Below are 23,884 nucleotides of genomic sequence, written 5' to 3' on the forward strand. Positions count from 1 at the left end.
CATATCCTGGAGGGTCAGGTTCTCTATGACCTCTTCCTCCTCCCCGTACTTATACTCTTGGCTGATTGATATTTATAGCTATGAACTGAATATTATTTGGTCCTTATTATTTTATTCTTTTAGCAGAATGTCAAGTTTGCTGGTGACATTTTTTTAAATACATAAATAAATAAACTATATATTTTTTATTATTATTTAAAGTTTTTATACATTTTTATTATTATTTAAAGTTTTTTTTCTTTTTATATTTTTATTTATAAAATATAAATTAACTGGGGAGAGATATTTAGGACTAGCTTCATCATGTATGAGGTACCTGTCTAGTTCGCATAGTAATTCGTTTTTCATCCAATTCTTATTAAAGTACATTATTGTACTATGTAGGAGTCTATCTGGTAATAGGTGTAAATATAACCCTCATGTGCAGTTATTCAATAAAACCGCTCAATTTCGACTACGCTACTTACGCACACCTTCGTGAAATGTCTCGTGAGCTATTGGTCTAACTAACACAGGGGTCATCAAACTACGGTCCTCGAGGTCATTTTATCCGGCCCGCCAGCAGCTAGCCGCTTGGAAATAAAAAGTGACATTTCATCAAATGTCCGACTGTCACAACAAAATAAACCACACCGATTGTCGCTTTAAGCTGGCAAACACAATACGTTATGATAAAAAGTAACACGGCTGTCTCGTGCATCTTTAACCAATAGGAAAATTCTTATTTCGTCCTTGCTGTCCGTTTATTCATATTGAGGCACATATCTATGAAAGCATTAGGATTTCGAAAACAAGTACAAACTTAACCCTCGTCCTATCGACTTGTCTTGTAAATTCAGCGGCCTAGGGTTACCGCTTCAGCAAACTCATTTCTCTTTCTCATTTCATAACTCGTTCTAACGTAAGTGTCGTGGCAAACGTACGTTTCGATACTGTTTATGCGTTCTTAGATTAGTACAATATTTTTCTCACAGCGTTCTGTGTTTTTCATTTTCAGATCCTGTTTTTTTTCACCCATCGTTATGGCTGCTTTTAAAAGAAGAAAAGTGGACTCTGAGTGTCATGCTTTCAATGAAGAATAGGGAGAAAAGTACTTCTTGGTGGAAACAAAAAACCAGAAAGCTACTTGTGTGATACGCACCGAAAGTGTTGTCGTTTTGAAAGAGTACAATCTTCGACACCACTATGAAACAAAACATCTGTCAACATATTTGAAAATTTCAGGAAAGTTCCGTTCTGAGAAATTTGAATCCATGAAACGTGTTTTTGAATCTCAAAAGAATTTCTTCACGAGAAAGTTTGCTGAAAATGAATCTATCACTTGTACAAGTTACAAAATAGTGCATATCATGGCAGATCTTTTACTGACGGCAACTTCATCAAAAAGTGTATGATGGAAGTAGCAAATGAGCTGTGTTCTGAAAAATCCAATATCTTTGAAAGTATCAGCCTTTCAGCAACTTCAGTTGTACGGAGAGCAGAAGAACTTGGAGAGAACATCGCATTACAGATACGCCAAAAAGCTAGAAAATTCCAATGGTATTTTCTGGCAATGGATGAGTCTATTGATCTCTCGAGTACGTCACAACTTCTCGTGTTCATTCGTGGAGTTAATTTGGACTTTCAGATCACGGAAGAGTTGGCATCAATTTGCAGCATGCGCGGAAGAACAACTGGAGAAGACATTTTCATGGAAGTGCATGATACTTTGCAAGACTATAACCTTCAGTGGAATCAACTTAGAGGTGTAACAGTTGATAGAGGTAAAAACATGGCTAGATATGTGATCAGTGGTGGGGCTGATCAGGAAACAGCTGGAAGATCTTTAACTCCTAAACGCTCTGTTCATACACTGCATCATACATCAGCAAGCACTCTGTGGAAAAGACTTAGATATTTCTTGCGTACTAAAACCAGTCATTTCTGCAGTGAACCCATTTCGGTGTCATGCACTTAATCATCGCCAGTTCGAGGCGTTTCTTGAAGAAATTAATTCGGATTTCTGTGGCTTGCCTTATCACACGGCAGTGAGGTGGCTCAGCTGCGGTAAAGTCGTGTCTCGTTTTTATAAGCTGAGAAGAGAAATAGATATATTTCTTATCGAGAAATATAGAACCGATCCACTTCTGTCTGATCCAACCTGGTTGTCAAAGTTGTCATTTTTAGTTGATATCACATCCCACATGAATGAATTGAACTTGAAACTTCAGGGGAAGAATAACCTTGTCTGTGATCTCTATAGAATCATTAAAGGATTTCGGAGAAAGCTGTCATTGTTTGAAGCATTTGGAAGGAGGAAACCTCTCTCATTTTCAGTGTTTCAATGAGTTTCATGCTGGAATCACAGAAGATGTCAACCTGGAGTTTCAGAAAAAGATTATTGGTGATTTAAATAAGCATTTTAGAGAGATTTTCGGATCTTGACAAAATCGAAAGTGACATTCTTCTTTTTCAGATTCCTTTTGATTGTGTCATTAATGATGTTCCAGCGGGGCAACTTACTGAATTTTACAGCTGCATACCTGAAGATGATTTTCCAAAGCTGAAGCAGTTCGCATCTGATATGGCATCAGTGTTTGGGACAACTAACGTCTGTGAACAAGCATTTTCAAAAATGAAGTATATGAAGTCGGTACATCGATCAAGGTTGACTGACGAACATTTGAAAGCAATTCTAATGATTGGATGCAGCAATTCAAAACCGAACATTGAAGATATTTTGAAAGCCAAATGCCAATTTCATAAATCTCACTAACGTTTTTGCAGCTTAGTGAAATTCAGATATGTACTCACTATGTGCAATGTGACAATTGTTTTTGCTAATGTCACCTTCTTTGACAACCTTTTGGTAAATAAAAATGTTGGTTGTATTTCTGTTTGTTTTTTTATCATATGTGTGTATTGCATGCTACTCCCACATGGCTAATGTGGTATCCTAAACTTAGTGTTAAGTCTTTTACAGAGAGCTTTCGTTCTAACTTATGAGTATTAAACATAATGATAATGGGGCCGCGCTTCTCATTCCCCAAGTAATCTGGCCCTCTGTGGAAAAAGTTTGGTGATCCCTGGTCTAACATTTTTATTACAGTTTTGTCTAAGAGTACAAGTGAACCGTTTTTAGTTTTTGTCATTTCGATTAAATGTGGCCGATTTAGAGCAGCAAAAAACATAAGAGGAAGGACGTGCAGATACATTAGTATTGGTTAATTGTTGTTGTTTTTCAATTAAACACAAAGCTACACAATAGGCTATCTGTGCTCTGCCCACCTCAGGTATCGAAACCCGGTTTTGGGGGTTGTAAGTCCGCAGACATATCGCTGAGCCACTGGGGAGCAGTGTTGGGTAGATCAAGCAAACTAGTTTAGCAGTTTCTTGCTCAAGTTTTCAAAAGAATCATGCAGGTGGATGGTTATTATTGATTACTCATTACCTACTTTTTGCACATATTTGCTAAATTTTATGAAATTATTTTACTTAAAAACACGTGATATTAGCTAAAGCAATTAGCATAAATAAAGATGCTTGATATGGCTGTAATGGTTAGAAGGGGATGATTACAAGAAACTGTTAATCCAAATTCCATGAGGTTACAAAAACTAATTTTAAAAAGTAAAAATTGCCATCATGTATTTTAAAGAATCTAGTTGGTTCTCTAAAGAAAATGTTTATTTCGAGTAGCAAGTTCGAGATCCTAAGGCTAATGAGAGTTAGTACTGAGTCTCAGTTTCTTATATGCTGTGGTTTGTTAGTGTCTACTGATAAAAAGCCATTATATCTAATCAAACACACTTCAGGTGTACAAAAAGGTGTGGCCAAAAAAGATTAAGCGTACAACTTAAAAGAATGAAATTAAAATTGGTGATCAAACTGGTAGCTACACTTATAGACAAGAATCTTACAACAAATATTCATTCAATAGTAAGCTAGACTGCGTATTTTGTTTGACCTACAATCGTGCCTCAAACTGAACAAAAATCGAAGACTGGCTAACTAATGAATGAATATTGGCAGTAAAATCTTCATCAGTGCTATAAGTGCAGCTACTAGTTTGGCTGCACCTTTTCCACACTTAAGGTGTTTTTCGTTAGATATTATAATTACATACTATTCTTAAATTGTATTTATTGTTCTGTTGTCACCATTCTAAAATGATAACATTTTTGTTCAGATTTGTACCAGGTTTATTCAAGCTGCAATGCGCTGTTGAACATGCAACACACTTTTAGCTGTGTGGGCGTTATAGCAGCGACAGTCAATCCCACTATCTTTACAAGTAGCATGGAGGTGGCGAGTACTACAAACTGGCTGCCCTCTATTTAGTGGGTAATTCTATAGTAGGAATGGCCATTCTGAACTTCAGATGGTTTCTAGCCTGGCCATTTAGCATAACATATGTAACATTAGGCATTCAGGTTGAATGTACCAACCTTAATACGGTCATCCAGCAATCTACCTCACGAGGAGTTCTCACGTATGCGCTGTAGATATTGGGCCACACTGGCACAATAAGTGTCCAACAGCAAGAAAATCTGACTGTCTGTGGATACTTTTCCTCTTAAACAAGTCGACAGATCCAGTTCAAAAGCAAAAAAAATTATACTAAACTTTCACATTTTTGAAAAAAAGGTATAAAATAATCTGTATATTGTTATTACTGCAGCGGCTATTGTTAATAAGTGAATTTGAACAAAACTCATGCTACAACAAAATTCTACAAGACAAAGACTGTAAACAAATTTTCAAAATTTTGGCTTGCTTTCATTAATAACTAATATATCCATCTACAATGCAGATCATAAAGATATTACTGCTGTTTAAGATTCTTGCTCTTTTCTGATTCACGTGAATAGCTTCCGGCTTATATTTAGGTTAAAAAAAGGTTTAAAGCTTGAATTATTTCATGAGTAAAATGTTTAGGTAATTTTTTTCCTTCCCGATGTAGAATACAGTTTTTAGTTATAAAAGCAAAAGTCAAGATTATTAATATATTTAATGCGTAAAATGATGTACCAAATTCAGACAGTAGAAATCTTGACCACATCTCTATTATGAAATGGGCTGCTTTTTAAAGCCATTTCTGCCAATTTTCCAAACACGACTTCTACAATTCCTCAATCTAGGCCCCCCGCTAGTACAGCGGTATGTCTCCGGATTTACAACGCTACAATCAGGGGTTCGATTCCCCTCGGTGGGCTGAGCAGATAGCCCGCTGTGGCTTTGCTATAAGAAAAACACACAAACACTCCTCAATCTAGATTCACTTCTCTGTCTTACAACAAATTTTACTGTAGAATAAACTTGCTGTGAATCCTGGCAAATACTTTTGCTTGTTTTTAGCAAATTTGTGTTTATTTTAAGCGTTTTCAATAGAAAAAATGCGGAGGTCAGCAGTATCTTTAAAATAATCCGCAAAATGAAAGAAGTGTAACCATTTTAAAGCGAAAATTAGCGCCACCTGCACGATTGATATCATAATGTCTTTTAAAAAACGAAACAAAAAATCGATAGTAAATCCAGACACTAGACAAAAAGACACCCTTCAAGTCGGAAACATTTAATCAATGATATCATTTGTATTTATAAATCATTTGTGATATCTTCTATGAATCCTAGCCTTTAGTTAGAGTAAAGAAGATCGTAAAAAATTACCAATACCATATGAATCTATCAACTTATGAATAAAAGGAAACTAAAACATTTACGAAAAAAGTCTAGCTAAATTTAATAGTTATAATTGAATTCTGGTTCAAAACTGAGACGCTCTTAAATAGCATTACTTTCAACATCAGATGTTTATAAACTTAAATCTTAGTGTATCTTGTTTTGACCCAGAGCATAAAATATTAATTTTTTCTGCTGTATTTGTTTTCTTAGAAAAAAATAAACAAATGTAATCAACTGAAATCATTCGTGACTTTAGCCACATTACAGCAAACAAAAGCATAAGGTATTAGTTTATCATGAGAATTTTATAAATTATACAAAAAACTTATTATGCCCTTATTTACGCAACGATTCATAAATGGTCAACACTGTTACATTAGGAATTCTCAATACACTGATAATCTTCACGTAAGGATAGTGCCTTTCTCACAAATTACTTACAAAAAGACAATATTTTATTTTACAAGCCAGCTTCTAGTGTGCATAAAATTGAGGCCCACACTTCTCTCTAACGACACTAGCACCAGAAAAAGTTTACTTCAATGTTTTAAAATATAAAAATGTATTTAAAATAACAATATTACTTCTTGTTCAAAAATTTCTGCTTACAAAATTTATATCAATAAAAGTACAGTTTTATTTATTAGAGGCTCGGATAGGTTTGCTGTTGTTCACAAAGTAGTTCAGTATTTGGAGTTATGGTTGTTACCTGCAAGTGCAAATTATTTTCAATATATAGCCTGTTTCTAAACTTGGTCTCTGTAGCTGTATACAGTGAAAATGTTTGTTCACAAAGACGTTGTTGGAAAACGTATCAACATTTTCAAAGCTCTGTTACTTATTTCAAGGTATTCCATGACCATTTGAATCCAAAATTGTGTAGTTTTTTACTGCTAATGTTTTAAAGGTGTAATCAGTTGAAATTTCTATAAGCTGTTCTTTTTCTTTCAAAGGCAAATCGTTGATACTTGCAAAGTCAAAGATTTTGAATCAACAGTAATTTGTCTAAATCAGGAGAGAAGTACTCCACAGTAGTTGAACACTAATCAGATAGTTGCTGCAAGACTGAAACTTTTGCATCTTCACTTTAAGAAATTTCATTCATAAGTAAAAAATTACTGAGCTTTTCGAAGCAATCAAATTCTTCGATAAGCATACATTCACCTCAATTTTTTACCTTTTCGTTGAAGCGCTTCCATTTTACTCTGAGCTTTGAAGTACATTACCCTGATACCGTGCATTGTAGCATTCACTTCATATAGATAGGCAAATACGTCTGAAAGGTAAGCCAATTTTTGTATTCAGCATTTGTTCCTTAATTTGTTTTCAGGTTCAAAATGGCATTCAGATAAAAAGAAACCTGTATCTTCACGCAGTTAGTAAAACCGAGCAAGCATTTTTTTCCCGAGAAAGCCATCGGACTTCCGTATGAAGCAAAAATTATTAGGCAAACTTCAAATATCCTCACAGAGTAAACTGATGATTCTCACATTGAGTGGTCTTGATTTTATAAAATTAACTATTTTTATAAAATCACCCATACCTCTTTTAAGTCTTCTGGCATTCGTTTCATTGCAAGTGCACGACGATGAAGACAGCAGTGGATACTCTCGATGTCCGGGTTTTTCTTTTTTATGCGTGTCACTGCGCCTGAAAATTTTCCAATCACAGCTGCAGCACCATCAGTGCAAATACTTCATCAAAGCTGCCATTGGATCTCGTTTTTTCCATAAGCAGTTTAAATATTTCTTCGCCTGTTGCTTGAATATGTAAAGGTTTGAAAAATTAGCATGTCTTCTTCAAAACTAACTTCGTGAATATAGCGAACAAACACAAGCAACATCGCATAACCTGCGACATCTGTTGATTCATCCATCTTAAGCGGAAAAGTTGAACTCGCTTTAATTTGTCTTATTAACTCCGTTAAGTAATTTGCTGATATATCTTTGATCCGTGAGGATGTTATAATGTGACGGTCAATCCAACTATTCGTTGGTAAAAGAGTAGCCCAAGAGTTAGCGGTGGGCAGTGATGACTAGCTGCCTTCCCTCTTGTCTTACACTGCTAAATTAGGGACGGCTAGCGCTGATAGCCCTCGAGTAACTTCGGCGAAATTCAAAAACAAACAAACAAATATCCAAGATTCTTCGAGAAATCAAGTTGTCAGAAAGGGTCACAGAGTTAATATATTTTAACAAATTTCTCATCAATCGTGCATTCTACCAAATTTTGTGTGCATGGTTTTATCAAACCTTCTGCAATTGTATGAGCTTCGCCTGCTTTTGCAATGCGGTAACTAAACACGATGTGAAGTAATAAGAGCACCTTTATTGTCCTGATGGACAAGCAACGAATTTTAGCTTTCTTTGCATTTAATTGCAAACACTTTCTTTTGAAATACTCGGAAGTTGTTTCTTTTTAAATTGGGGGTGTTACTCAACACTGTTCCACAGTCAACACACAACCTACTAGGTCCATCTTCATTACTTGTCCATGTAAAACCATATTAAATATAATTTTCACCATCATTTCTTTTCTTTCTTCTTTCGGTACTTCTTGCATCATTTTGCGTTGAAGTGCTTATACGCAACGACAACGCCGATGAATTTGTATTAGGCCTAGGCTTAAGAAGATTTTTACTCGTATCAGATTAATTACTGATATTCAGTCACTTAGCTATTGTAAGGGTGACAAAAATTATTAATTTGTCTAAAAACGTATTGTTATATCATTGGCACTTCAAAAGTGTTTTCACACACATAAAGTAACTTAATGAAAACTCGTTCAAGCACTTCAGGTTTTATCGTCATACAATGATATGCTGACCAAAGATCAGTGTTGCCATAACGAAGTCAGAAATAATGGTTTGTTATGGAAAAAAGGCTAGGGTACTAGAATAATATATTTTTTAAAGGAAAAGGGTGACTTGTTATTCTTACATATATTTTTATTAAAAAAAAAGAATTTTTAAGCCAAATGACAAAATATTAAGCCAGATCTGATGTGCGTCTAAATCTCGAATGAAATGTAACATGACGTCATGTTGGTATGACGTCATCGAGCTCATTGGTGCCAAGTTGGTGTAGTTAAACTGCGACGAATCTAACTTAACGTAACACTTACCACTTATAATTGTCATAAATATAATTATACTTCATACAACTACACTTTGAAATTGGAATAATTGATACTGCATCTAATTGCATCACAATATTTCAAATTTGTATAAGTTTCAGCTATGACGTTATGTTTCATTTCGTTCGAGGTTTAGCTGCAAATTCAAACCTAGCTTTTAAAAAACAGTTGGCACCACTACCCAGGGTTGACAGATGTTTCCTATGAAAATTGGCCTGGCATGGCCTAGCGCGTTAAGGCGTGCGCTTCGTAATCTGAGGGTCGCGGGTTCGCGCCAAACATGCTCGCCCTCCCAGCCGTGGGGGCGTTATAATGTTACGATCAATCCCACTTTTAGTTGGTAAAAGAGTAGCCCAAGAGTTGGCGGTGGGTGGTGATGACTAGCTGCCTTCTCTCTAGTCTTACACTGCTAAATTAGGGACGGCTAGCACAGATAGCCCTCGAGTAGCTTTGTGCAAAATTTCAAAACAAACAAACAAACCTACGAAAATTACTTGGATCTCTTGCACTCCAATGACGCATGCGATATTGAGATGGTGCCATATCTACTAGCAACCAATGGTGTCATGGTCGAAGTTAATTGAGATTGTATTAGCATTTTCACCGCAAGAACTTCCCTTAAACTAAATAAAATTGTCTGGCGTAAAGCAGAATAAAATATTAAAAGGCCCAATACGCGATACACGTGTTAAAGGTATAGTTTACTTTTTTTAGTACATTTTTATTCAGCATTTTATAATGACTAAATAAAAACTAATAATTAATTATTATTGTCCCAAGCATCACAGATACCTTACAAAAACTAACCAGAAGAGACGAATAAATTACATTGGCTATACACTTTTCTTTCATATATTTATACTTGATTAAATCACTTTAAAAAAACACGGTAAAAGTATAGTTCACTGAAAATCCAAAGTACTTCACAGGTGTGCAAGTTGACGTTTTTGTAACTGTATATGCATCAACTACTATGTGTACACGTGTGTGTGTTTTCGCATAGCAAAGCCACATCGGACTCCCTGCTGAGCCCACCGAGAGAAAGTTTGTTTTTTGAATTTCGCACAAAGCAACTTGAGGACAATCTGCGCTAGCCGTCCCTAATTTAGCAGTGTAAGACTAGAGGGAAGGCAGCTAGTAATTACCACCCAGCCAACTCTTGAGCTACTCTTTTACCAACGAATAGTGGGATTGACCGTCACATGATAATACCCCACCGGCTGAAAGGGCGAGCATGTTTGATGTGACAGGGATTCAAACCCCCTACTCTCAGGTTACGAGTCGAACGCTCTAACCACCTGGCAATATCGGGCTCGCATATAGAGGTTTTGCGTGAACCTATTAGTGTCATGTGACCACAACGAGGTTTGTAAACATACCGCCATATTGGGTGGCAAGTATCCCGCATGACTGAACGAGTTAACAACTGCTGTATTCAGTACTATTCACATGTAAATGGCTGCCGCTGGCCAGAAAACAAATGTTGGTACCAGTCGAATATTCATGACATTTATGACCTCCTGAAATATGCGTGATACTGTTGAGGTGTGCAATCCAAATATGTATCCTAAGAGCTGCAGTGGCACATCCAAACGCAGTCTCATGAGTGTCAATATGAATTGTTGAAATTTAGAGACTGACTGTGTATCTCGGAAATATCTGTAAATTTGGTTGAATATGATCATCATCACTGCATATGACGGCAGACCTGTACAGTATTTGACCTTCTCGTCGTCATTTGCAAAAGTAGCATCTTCGAAACAGTTCGCTTTTGCTGTACTTTCATAGTGGAGGACTTCATTCCGCAACTGTTGGCATTCAGATTCAAGTCTAACTAAGTCTGTGAATGATATTTCCGTCTGCAATCATGTCTCAGTTGTATATTGTGATGTAGAAAAGTCAAAATTATCACATGTAGCTTCAAGTTCATCAGCAGAATCAGTACAGCTGCTATCAGTGGCAGCAGTGCCAGCAGATTCTATGAAAGCAAGGTCAAGCAGCCCAGCAGCAGCTTCATGTCTCTTTTGTTGTTCTTTTCTCCTTTTGGTCACTTCTTTCCTGTTTTCATATTTACACAATTCAGCAGCTTTCATTCTCTTCAGGAGAGAACGTGTAAAATGAAATATGGAAGGTGCATAGTCAGGTGATAGGGGATCATCACTCTTCGTCCCTGAAATAGAGTACAATAATTTAGTTAAGATATAGACCTACAGGCATCATCAGATAATATTTATATATATAACAGATACACTGTACACTTTTAACTAAATATATATATAACTGAATATGCTGAACATTGTTTAACAACTGAATGTACAGCCAACAAAGTAGTTATTTGCACACTTTTTAATCTTGTGCCAGTTGTGGTTTTCTGATGAATCACTTAAATTGGTCCTTTAAGAGATATTAACATTTTGTCTTAATGTACAAATGGCTATATAACCTATTCATCATGAATAATATTGTTCCTTCAGTAAATTTACTATTCAGTAATTTAAAAGTAAAAGAAAAGTGTGCAAAAAAATTTCTTTGACTGGTGCTGCAGTGTGCTCTGCTATACATATATCATGCGTGTAAGTTTCAATTTATTCAGCCTGGCTATAGATGAATTATACATACCTGACACAAAATGTTTACTACAAAGTCTGGTGTGCTTTGTGGGTGTCCAAGTTTTCCTATTGACAGCTGCAATCCATCGTCTTCTTCGGTCGGGATCTTTAGGAAATCTGTAGTATGACACATTTTCCACCTGTCCATGTCGATTTGAACAGTTAAATGCACAACACGAATATACCATCGCGCAATTTTGACTATGAATCACCCTTGTGTCGGAATATAAACACACCGAGCGTGCCATCCATCATGGCGGTCAGCAGTAACTAGGTCAAGAGTGACGTCACACGCAAAACCTCTATTCTTGACGTGTATTGCGTAAGTTCTGCCTGTTCTCGAAATTTGTAGAAAATTCTTGAGAGTAATAATCAACAGTATTTGTTTTATAAAAACGTTAGCGTGCCCAAACACTGTTGAAACATCTAGAAATTCCCATTATTGGCATATGAAAAAGCTGAATCACCATAAAACAATTATTAATATTATTATTGCTCAGCTACACTCAGTGTGCTTTTGGCCTGGGAAGCTATAATCGTGATTAATACCTATAAATCGGAAAACTACACAATTGGATCAGGAAAGTTTGTAGACTTCTCGCATTAGAAACTGTTCAAATTCAGTGAATTAACTTCAGACGTTAGTATTTCTACGAGAACATTAAATACCTTCAATGCCGGTAAAAAGTCAGCTGTATGAGGCTAATAAAGTTTGTTATCTTGAGCGAGGTGTATGTGACTCTATAAACTCAGAATTATAATACTTTGCTTGTCAATAGAATATTTAATTCTAGGCCGGATATAAGACTCAGTATTGTCTAAGCTTATAAAAGTGTTGTACATAAATCATTATTTGCAATAACTTAATAATAACCGTTGTTACATATTGTATTGTTTTTTGGGTTATATATATAATATTAAAATATATTTGTGTTAAAAAAGAAAATTGTTTCTATCAATCTTGTTGACAAATATCATAAATTCGATAATGTTAACATTTAACTAAATTCTAAATCAAAATTTCTGGTAATAGTAATATGTAACAGACATAATATAATAAATCGGAGATTCGTCTGAAATAAATTATAATAGGTAACAGTTACTACAAAAGCAAGACTTTTGCAGTTGAGGGGGTCGGTCGAACGACGACTGGTGCCACAATATTCTTAAAACTAAACGTTCTACTTTATTCTGATTTTATAAATTAAACGCTTGACTTTTATGTAAATAACGTAATTTTTTTAATCAGAAGAAAACGTTCGCTTCAAAAGAAAAGAGATTCTACCACATACTCTAAAATAGTTGATTATGCTCATGACACTAGAACAGGGGTGTGCAACAGGCGGCCCGCGGGCCACAACCCGGCCCGCCAAGCCATTTAGTGTGGCCCTAGTTGTTGTAATCTAACCATGTGGCCTGATCTGTAATCCAACGCAAATGGAATATTTTTAAAAGCATCGATCCTACGGGATTCCCAGGCTTCGACTCGACAAACTTCTAAAATTATCTTTGCTAGAGAGGAGCAGGCCGAATTCGATTGGTCGGCCTCCTTAGGGCATGAATAGGTGACGTGCACTAGCACTATTGTCTACGACTCAACGTCATGTCCTGAACCTCGCCTTCGCCCGCTGGCGACAATTTTCCCTAACCTCTGCTGTCCGTCATTCATTATTGGTGAAAATTTTATTACCTTTTACAGTTACTACAAGAGATTGAAGGTAAATTGATTATTATTTAGCATATTGTTGTGACTTTACTGAATTTATTAAAATTTTTGCTTTCAGATGCATCTGATTCTATGTACAGTGTGACCTCGTTATTCGCGGGGGTTACGTTCTTTACCCTCCCGCGAATAGCGAAAAACCGCGAATATTGGATGCAGTTTTAAAACGTATATGTATGCGATTATATACTATATGAAATGCTTCCCAAACACAAATGATACTTATACTCATTGATGCAGTAATAATGTAGCAATATTGCATACTGTTATGTATTTCACTAAATTGTACCGTGCGTTACCGGGTTGTGCTTTGCCGTTTGCGTTGTTGGGGAAGCTGAGGCAGTCAGCCAATAGCAGTCCAATCTTGTTTGGTGAAGACGACAATTGATAAAACGGCTTGATTGAGTAAATACAACAGAAATCTCCTCGAAAAGCCCTTTCAGTCTCTGTGACCTACAAAAACGCAGTTCGCGCATAACCCGCGAATATGCGGGGCCGCGAACAGGCGAGGTCACACTGTATTTTGCTATTCTCAATTAATTTAAGTACCGGAAGGCTATGATCGGGATGCCAATTTAGAAACATGTGTTTCTGTCCATAAGAGGTTCCATGTGTAAATAAATTCTATGTTTTTTTCACTTTGCTATTTTCGTGAGAATAATTTTTGTTTTGATTTCAGGGCTAGTAAAATGTCAGCAGTTAAGAAACGAAAATTGATGATGAGGGAAGGTTATTCAACAGTGAATGGTGCACAAAATATCTTGTTGTCCCACATAATCAAGGTGTTGTCTGCCTCGTCTGTCAAACTACAATTGCAGTCATGAAAGAGTACAATATTAAGCGACATTACGCAACTAAGCACTCCTCCCAGTTTGATGAAATTGTTGGTCAGGCACGAAAGGACAAATTGAACATTTAAAACATCCATTGAAAAGCAACAAGGTGTTTTACCACTTTCAAGAAAAATTCAGAACTGGTGACAAAACTGAGTTTTAAGCTTTGTGAATGTATGGCAGAAAAGGGAAAGCCTTTCAGTGATGGAGAATTTATTAAAATTGTTTAACAATATTCACAGAATATGCATGTCCAGAGAAAAATATTTGGTGGAATAAACTAGCCTTTCCCGCTTTACTATCTCACGCAGGACAAAAGATCTTTCAGAGGACATCAAAGAAACTTTGAAAGAGAGATTGAATTCGTGTGAAGCTTTCAGTCTGGCTTTGGATGAAAGCACTGATATCAATGACACATCCCAACTTGTCATTTTCATCAGAGCTGTTACTGCAGGCTTTGATGTTTTCGAAGAGTTTTAGATATGGCAAGCCTTTCCTCCACAACCACAGGACAAGATATTTGTGAACAAGTGCTTAAGGTTGTAGAAAAGTTTGAACTGAATCCTTATAAATTATGTGGTGTTACAACAGATGGTGCTCCTTCCATGACAGGTAGGACAAATGGATTCACCAAGAAATTTCTAACTGCAATTGGAGCACAAGACGTAGTTGTAAGCCATTGCATTATTCACCAAGAGAGCTTGTGCACCAAAGTTCTGGATTTTGCAGAAGTCATGAAAATGTCGTCCAATGCGTAAATTATATTCGAACACGAGGATTAAATCATCGACAATTTAAAACTTTTTTAGATGAGCTGGACAGTGAGTATTCAGATGTTTTGTACTTCTCTGCTGTACGTTAGCTTAGTAGAGCTGCTACTTTGAAGAGATTCTGGAATTTGCGAGAGGAGATTAAGTTCTTCATGGAGAGCAAACGTCAGAATGTGGACTTCTTGAGCAATGAGAACTGGCTGAATGACTTAGCATTCCTCACAGACATTACACAGCATCTGTCTGATTTAAACTTAAAACTACAAGGGAAAAGTCAACTTGTGAATAAGTTGTTTGAGCATATTTGTGCTTTTGAGAAGAAATTGGAACTTTTCCAGGTTCAGTTGAGAAGAGCCATATTGACCCATTTTACATGTCTTGCAACCAGGAAACTGGAATTTCCTAATCTGGATTGCACCAAATATGGAACCAGTGTACAAAAGCTGCGTGATGAGTTTGCAAACAGATTTCCAGATTTCAGACAAACTGAAATTAGATTGAAATTGTTCGCTCAACCTTTTGATTTGGCAGTGGAAGACAGTCCTGATGATTGCCAAATGGAACTCATTGAACTGCAGGCTGACATGGACACTAAAAGGAAATTATCTGAAAACAGTTTGCTAGACTTTTACAAACTCTGTGTACGTGAAAAGTTTCCCAATTTGTCCCGTCATGCACAAAGAATTGCCTCCCTTTTTGGTAGCACCTACTGCTGTGAACAAATTTTTCTCCAAAATGAAGCTCATCAAAACCAAATGTAGAAGTCAGCTGACTGATGAACATTTGACCAGTCAGTTAAGAGTGGCAACCACTTCTGTCAAAGCTGATATTGACAAGCTCTGCAAGGACTCTAAATTTCAAGTGTCGCACTAAAATGATCACTCATGCAAAAATATAAAATATTATTGCTTGCATTTTGAGAATTTTTTTAATTTATTGTGCATGTACACGAATAAGCTTGTTTTTTAAGTGGCCCCGCTTGATTGATGAAGTTGGTTATATGACCCACCGACGAAAAATGTTGCACACCCCTGCACTAGAATAAAAATTTAAATATATGCTAAGAAAACTAAACAATGAGCCTACCATCAAGAGAATATTTATAACAATAATGCAGCAGCTTTCTGACTTTTAAAAAGTAGAAACAAGACGCGAATTAGCCACAAAAGTGAAGGAACGCTAAAAACTTCCTTTGAAGTGCATGAACACAAAAGTAACAACAGCCTTACGTTTCACTTCTAAAACTCATCGTACTGAAACATGAACCGAAGATTGATAAAAATACTCAGAGACAATTACTATTCAATGCTACCTCGAAACCTACTATTAACAAACATGTTCTTACCATTTTGTTGATTTTTTAAAGTTACATTTTCCATAGATTATAATTTAACGTAGTCATACATACACACACACAAATTATAACGCAGTAAATACAAAGCAAAGTGTAAAAAGCAGGTAAAACGACAAAAATATTACACACACACACACATATATAGTTTGCTTGCTTTGTAAATAGAACGGTAGGGTTTAATAGCAAGTGTTGAACAATAACGCGAAGCCTATTAAGGGGAAGAAATTGATAAGAATGCCGTATTAATAACATTTTAATTGTCAACTCAGTTGGTTTACATTGTTTAAAGTGCCTTAGGCTTGGCTAAGGTGTTATTGATACTGTTGTATAAAATACGTTTTTGACTTATTTTACCCGTTTTTGTAATTTTCTTTCTCTTAATTTACCGACTGACTTTTTCCATTGCCACTTTAGCAGTACAGTAGCTCCCAAAATTGCTCGTATTTATAAATAATTTCCGATAAGCCTATTGAAGACTGTTTGTTTGTTTTGAATTTCGCGCAAAGCTATTCGAGGGCTGTCTCGCTAACCGTCCCTGATTTAGTGGAGTAAGACGAAAGGGAAGGCAGCTAGACGTCACCACCCATTATATCTAAGTTAGAACAGAGCTTGTAGTAAAATAACAACAAACACAATCATAAACAGCGATTCATACTTGTATTATTAAAAAGTATCGAACACTCTCTCAGTTGACATACAAGACCCGGTGTTTGGCTTAACGACGAGTGAAACGAATTTCTTATGAGCACTTTTACTTGTTCTTTTACACACTGCATCGTACAGGTTCGTAAAGTTTCCCTTACCAATCCACCTGTCTTATCAAATTGCGCAAGCTACTCGAGTTTGAAATGGGGTATCTTGCACTTGTACAGTCCTTTCGTTCATGTTCTATGGAGATGAAACAATAACAACACGTTCAGGGCTAAGACATATCCGCAACAGTAACGCTACCTCACGCTTCGTCACAAACACATATAAACAGTATAAAGGTTTACAATTTACAGTAATTCTCATTGTTATTATTTACAAATTGAGGCTAATATTTACATCAAAAAGAAAGAAAACTTTAAGATACTCCCTTAAACAGCACATATAATTTAAATTTGTTTTAATGCGTTGTAAAACTAATACTTTACAAAACTACAGTAATTTAGTTTACATAAAATACTACGGTCACAGGTGAAATCCAAAAGAGAATCTGTGATGTAGAGACTTAATACAATCCTTGCTGTAGTCTACAGTTTTGCTTATTTGATACTTAGCAGAACAAATTGAGTCCCCAAAACAAAGAAATAACATCATCATTATCATAAAATGCAGAATGTGTATATAACACGTATGGCGTTTTAAGTCCGTTTTATCTTACCATATACTAACTAACATACACGCACACACATAAACACAATGTTATACAAGTTACTATACACAACATATATTTTGAGTCCGAGTCTTTAATTCATATAATTATACGACCACGTATACACAAATTTTCTTTGCTGAAATTTTGCTTAATTCGAACCAGTACCACGAACGTTGCTTTCAAATTCTTAGTGTTTCTAGAAAATCGATATCATTCGATCCAAAGCAATAGGAAGCGTCAAGGCCATGCTCCTACCATTTTTTCACGAATGTGTAGTTACAAGTTATGTATTAAAACTTGTTTCTTTTAATTCAGTATACTATGTTGTGTGTATGCTCAAAACTCAAACTTAGAGTATTAACTTTATTAAACCTTCTAGGTGAACATTCCCCCCAATACCCCCCTAAAATGGCAATGACATATTCGCTCTAAAATTTCTCGCCTTGTAATTGCAGTTTAATTATTATACCATTGTATTACAGGGAGCAATAATTCTTATTAAATTTGGAGAAAACATATCACAAACCTAGTCTGTTCAGCCCGTGACTGAAATGTCCTCGGTGATCACCAGCCACTAAAACGTCTGCAAGAGCTTTAGCATCACTTTCACTGGTCCCTACTTTCGTCATACATCGTTCCATAAATCTGTGAATTTCCAGTAAAGAAATTATATTGCTTCTGCCATCATGTTCTTCAGTTGAACTAGTGCCTTGGCTCGCCATATTTCTATAATTTTTGATAAAACGCAGCTTTATCTCAAGCTTTTTACCACTAACTGTAAACAGCGTTTCATTAAATAAACATAAGGGTCTCCTAACAACGTGTAGTTCTTTTGTGATCTCTGTGTGAAGCATTCTGTCATGTGCTCAGCAAAACCAACAAGCGCTCGCCGTAATTTGAGATAAGAGGCAAAACGTTTGACCTTGAACACGTGTACTCGGAACAGGTGGCCTTGTGTTTTTAGTTCCCCTTCCCTACACTCCCAGAGACCCAGCGCAAATTTGATGACTCACAATGCTAGAAAGCGGGTTTAAACACCTGTAGCGTAAATGTCTTCAAAGGCCACTACGAAACAGCTGGATTAAACTTTGCTGAGAAGCACCAAACTTGGGATGCAGAAAAGGGAAGAAGGTCTTGTTTTCTGATGAGAAAAAAAATTAATCTGGATGGTCCAGATGGTTTCCAATGTTACTGGCACGATAAGGATATCCAACCGGAGACATTTTCTACACGTCACAGTGAGGGAAGTTTCATCATGATCTGGAGTGATTTCTCCTTCCATGGACAATGGAGCTTCGGGTTATACAGGGGTGTCAACCAGCAGCTGGCAATGTTGGAGAAAACATTCTTATTGACTAAAGGCCCTTGCTTGTGTGAAAATGACTGGATCTTTCAGCAGGACGACGCTGCAATCCACTTTTGATCAGTTCGTATTTAGGCTAATTTTATGGGGTTCACATTTTTCCTGTTAACTGCTAAAAAAGTTTCTTATTTTTATTTTCCCTTTTCTTATTTTCATCTTTCGAAGCTCTATTCAAATAAGTGGATGAGTCTAACAACGCAAAATGCATATTTGTTCTTTATGTTCATTGGCCTTAAGATTTTGGCCAGCATTGTATATAGTGTGCGTAACTTAATAAATCGGAATTTCGTCCGAGATAAATTAAATAAACCGCGAAATCGCTTAAGCCGCTGTGGCAAATCTTGTGAGCGAGGATTATCGGGGCTCACCGCTAATTTAAGAACTTATAAAAACGCGGCTTACGAATTTAATCAGGCTCGGACAAACACAAAGGTTTAAGCCGCGGACCACTCAAGCCGCGGTTAAGCAGGTTAACCCCCCAAATACCGCGGCTTAACGGCGCTCCATTGTACTTCCTAGACTATTAAGATGTCTGTTATATCCCAATGCCACCTGGTGGGACAGCGGCAGGTTTACGGATTGACAGCGCTAAAGTTTGGGACTTGTGTCCATCATGGGAAATCAACAGATAGCCCAATGTGGCTTAGCAACCGATGTGTTCAAAGGAATACAAAATTTGACAATTAACGGGGTAAAGATACTTAAGGCGGACAACATTATAACACAAGGTAATACAGATAAACACTTTGGATTTAAACACATTCCATCTTGAGTATCTGCAGCAAAATATAAAGAACTACATCATTCTCAAGTAAAAAACTAAAATACACTGCTACATCAACGATAATTAAAATATAATTTTATTGAAACTATAACAAATAGACGAGTAATAACAAAAATACTGTATGTATTAAACAGCGTGCAGTTTAATATGCTCAGTGTAATGAGCATATTACAACATTGTCTTTTTGTATGTGGACGGGATAAAGCTGTTGAATTGTGTAAGGAATACAGTAAACTATTTTTATTCTGTAAACTGATGTAGGAAATCCATTGGGGCTAATGAAGATGTTTAATAAAAAGGACAAATTATTTTTATTTTCAACCTCACATGTGAATTTAATGGTAGAATGTTGTGAGTTCAGGTATTCCAAAAATTTTAATTATGAAGAAGAATAAACATGTCGTCCACATACCTTCTGTAATGTTAGGTTCTTAAGGCAGGTGTCGAGCACACAGGGCATGAACTTATCAAATTTCATTATAATTTGCAAGGCAACACTAATCTCAATCACCGACTGAGTGGTGGGCAGAGCACAGATAGCTCATTGTGTAGCTTTGTGCTTAATTCCAAACAAACTAATATAGACTTTAAAAGTCTATATTATAAAAGTCTATATTAGTTTGTTTGGAATTCGCTATACTTCAGTTTAGAGTGAAGTAATTTAAACATATTTATTGTGCAAATTAATTGAAACAAATGGTCATTTTACAATATTTTCAGCATGGCGGCCGGTGTAGGCTCGCTGGACCCGCTGATTTCCTTTAGTAGTCATTTTTTCACACAGACGGCGTCATTAGCTGTGTTTTGCAGTACGGTCGATCTATTTTTGGGATATATGACGAAATTTTAAAGAATATTAAATCATTCGAAATTGGGTTAGAAGGGCAAGGAGACTAGTCAAAAAACAACTTCTTACCAACTCAATGAAGAAAGAAGGGTATCAATGAGGTCTGAAATACAAGAACCGGACGCAAGACCAATGGAGGAAGGTGTTATTCAGTGACGAGACTCATTTCTTCGTACAGGGTCAAAGAAGTTTGCATGCTCGCAGATCTCCAGGTGAGAAACTTCGAGAATCTCACATCAATCAGTTTGTAAAACATCCCTTGAAGAAGATGTTTTGGGGCTTTTTTAGCTACTATGGCGTCGGAGGCTTACATATCGTAGAAGGAATGATGCGAGGACCACAGTACATCGAAGTTTTGCATAGAAGAGTCCTTCCAGAATTGAAAAAAGAGATTTCCAGATGTATCTGGCATTTTTCAGCAAGAACTGGTTCCGTGCCACACATCGAAACTTGTGAAGAATTTTATTACTACAACGCAAATAAAAGTGCTGGACTGGCCTGGAAACTCTCCGGACTTAAATCCTATTAAAAATCTTTGGGCCATTTGTGAAGGATTTAATCCATTTTAATCCGCTTTTAGCGATTTAAACTCAGTAGATTTCGACACACAACACCAACACCATGTCAACAACTACATAAATGCAAACCAAGCTTCATTCTCACCAGGATTTCCCGGAGAGACACTAGAAGCATACTCAAATTCAATCAATAGAAAAATAACCATAACCGAACTAAAGATTAATATCAAAAACTTGAAGAACACTTTCCCCGGACATGACCAAATACCAAATATTATTCTCAAAAAAAGTTCCACTCTCCTACTACAACACCTCACAAACATCATGAACATTTCATTAGCGACAGGGTATTACCCTGACACGTGGAAAAAAGCCATCATAACAACGATCCCCAAGAAACAAACTAACAGAACAAATCCAGATAATTTCCGCCCCATCAGTCTGTTAAGCTGCCTTGGCAAACTGATGGAGAGAATTATCTCCAACCGTCTCTCCATTTTTGCGAATCAAACAACATCCTTCCAGAATCTCAAAATGCCTCCAGAAAAAATAGACAAACAACAGATCACCTCACACGACTCACCGAATCAATATACAAAGCTTACAACAACAATCAAGTAACCATCGGGGTATTCCTAGATGTCAAAAAAGCATTCGACAGCGTTTGGCACAATGCCATCATATACAAACTAAACCACCTACAAATAAATCCTACGATAGTCAAATGGATTTCAAATTTTTTAACCAATAGAACAGCACAAGTAAAAGTCAATAAAACCATATCCAAATTATTTAATATAACGGCAGGAGTGCCCCAAGGATCAGTCCTCTCTCCACTTCTTTACATAATTTTCGTCAGTGACATACCTTTTCCAAATCTAACATACACACACAATTCACAATACGCAGATGACATCGCAATCTGGAGCACCTCCAGAAACCCAGTAATGGCCATGTCTCGCGTACAAGAATCACTAAACAACGTCTCAACATGGAGCAACAAGTGGAGGGTCGTGTTAAATCCGACAAAAACACAAGCAATCACCTTCTATAGAAAACTAAAGAAGCAAAGAAAAATCTAGAAAAATAAATCTATCACTTGGAAACACAACCATAAACATGAGCAAAAAACATCACATTCCTTGGCGTCACTTTCGACACAAAACTAACATGGAAAAACACATAAACAATATACACTCATCAATAAGAAAAAAGGATTTCATATCTAAAGACTATAACTGGTAAACAATCAAAATGCGCACCGAACACCATTATACAAATATATAAGGCTTACATCCGTCCACTAATAGAGTACGGATGTCAAGTAACATACAACATGTCAAACAACACACTCCAAAAAAATCCAAGTGCAACAAAACAAAATATTAAAATCCGCATTCAGTTTACCATCTTTTACACCAACAAATTATCTACACCAAATTAGTAATTTACCAACTATAAGAGATAGAATAACAGAACTTTCTATGAAATATTATCGAAAAGCAGAAAACAGAAACAAACTAACGGCATCACTACACAAATTATCAAGTGCACCAACAAAATACATATCACCATACAACATATTTCAAGAATCACAATCCACTCAACAAAGAGTTTAAATACATAAAAACTATGTTATTAACATGAATTCCTTTTTTTTCAGGTACAGGGCACACGACAGGCAAAACTTTCGGCGCCTGTCGTGTGAAAGTGGGTTTTCTCGGGTACTCCTGTTTCCCCACATCAAAATCTTCAGGCATTGATTTCTAGATCCCAGCCCAGGCAACCTTTTGCCAGACCCAGAATCGGGCCGTTTGATTTGATCTGAACTTGAATGAATTACATTCATGTTCACATCTACCCAACTTTTTTCTTTTCGAGACAGGTCCCGACCTTTCCTTCTTTCCACTGCTACCTTTGCCTCCACCCAAAAGACCATTTAGTGAGACATTCCCCACCCAAAAAGTCAAGAATAATAACGATAATTAATTTATTAAAATAATAATAAAAAAAACCCACCACTTAATCCTAATAACAATCCACGAAAGGGGACGAAGAGGAACTACAAAGTTCCTGAACACCCCAGTTGGAGAGAGAACTCTTCGGATTTCTCTCTCTCTAAACTGAACCCCTGCCACGTTAGTTTAGTTTAGTTGTGAAGGAAGATTTCGGGGAAAAGACTGTACTACGAAAGATAAGCTAATTGAGGCCATAATTAAGGTGTGGTATCGCGATCCAAAAATTAGTAAATATTGCAGTCAACTCGTGAACTCGATGCCAAAGCGAATTAATGATCTTCTGAAAAATAAAGGCGTTTATATCATGTATTAATTTGTGAGCAATTTTTGGATTCTCACAAATAAAACGCAAAAAATTGAGAAAAATCGTAATTTTCCGTCTTGTTTCAATTAATTTGCACAAAGGTGTAGGAAGGTCAAAACGTTTTTCTCTCCTGAGCAATAAAAAGTGTTATTACCCATACCAACTGTTCTGAGATACATTTTTATTTCAAGTGGGTTTCTCATCATCAAGAAGATGCAACATGTTCCTACACATTAATGTTGACTCAGATTAAATGACACTAACCATTATCATCAGCCATTATCCTTTGCCAGTGCTACTATTCTTTTCCTTAAGAATTTTTTTCATATGTACAAAATTAAAAACATTAAAGATATTTCAAATTGCATGAATGAAAATATTCCTATCATGATCAAACAAAACATTTGACACAACAATTTTATATTTGTTATGATATTGAAATTTGCTTATTATTGATAGTTTTACCAACCCGTGATGAGCATTCCAATTCAATGCAATTAAAAGAGGTTTTCACTATTCTCTGTAATAAACATAAAAAACAACTGAGTCTAGTAAGAAATAAAATAAAATGGTTTAAGAATAGTATGAATTTCTGTGTTACT

The 23,884-nt window shown here is 36.2% G+C and overlaps 2 protein-coding genes across 2 annotated transcripts in view; both read right to left on the minus strand.

Annotated features, from left to right (window-relative positions):
- The window catches only part of LOC143227487 (uncharacterized), a 146,433-nt gene extending 128,162 nt beyond the window's left edge, over positions 1 to 18,271 (minus strand). The window contains exon 1 of the mRNA XM_076458929.1: positions 17,975 to 18,271. Within this exon, the coding sequence (XP_076315044.1) occupies positions 17,975 to 18,170 (196 nt within the window). The 5' untranslated portion in view covers positions 18,171 to 18,271. The remainder of the gene's footprint in view (positions 1 to 17,974) is intronic.
- Positions 9,991 to 12,144, minus strand: LOC143226361 (THAP domain-containing protein 2-like). Its single transcript, XM_076457237.1, has 2 exons — positions 11,419 to 12,144; positions 9,991 to 10,969 (listed from the first exon to the last, which is right to left on the minus strand). The coding sequence occupies exons 1-2, from the start codon at positions 11,654 to 11,656 to the stop codon at positions 10,665 to 10,667; spliced, it is 543 nt and encodes a 180-aa protein (XP_076313352.1). The 5' UTR covers positions 11,657 to 12,144; the 3' UTR covers positions 9,991 to 10,664.
- Positions 18,272 to 23,884: the final 5,613 nt, after the last annotated feature.

Source organism: Tachypleus tridentatus, chromosome 9 (assembly GCF_004210375.1).
Source record: "Tachypleus tridentatus isolate NWPU-2018 chromosome 9, ASM421037v1, whole genome shotgun sequence".
NCBI classification, from domain to species: domain Eukaryota; kingdom Metazoa; phylum Arthropoda; class Merostomata; order Xiphosura; family Limulidae; genus Tachypleus; species Tachypleus tridentatus.

Bases quoted from the DNA above. Each gene is read 5' to 3' on its own strand.
- LOC143226361 (XM_076457237.1), bottom strand. From the start codon at position 11,656: ATGGCACGCTCGGTGTGTTTATATTCCGACACAAGGGTGATTCATAGT. The intron at 10,970-11,418 runs GTATGTATAATT...ACTCTATTTCAG, and splicing joins TAGTAAACATTTTGTGTCAG to GGACGAAGAGTGATGATCCC.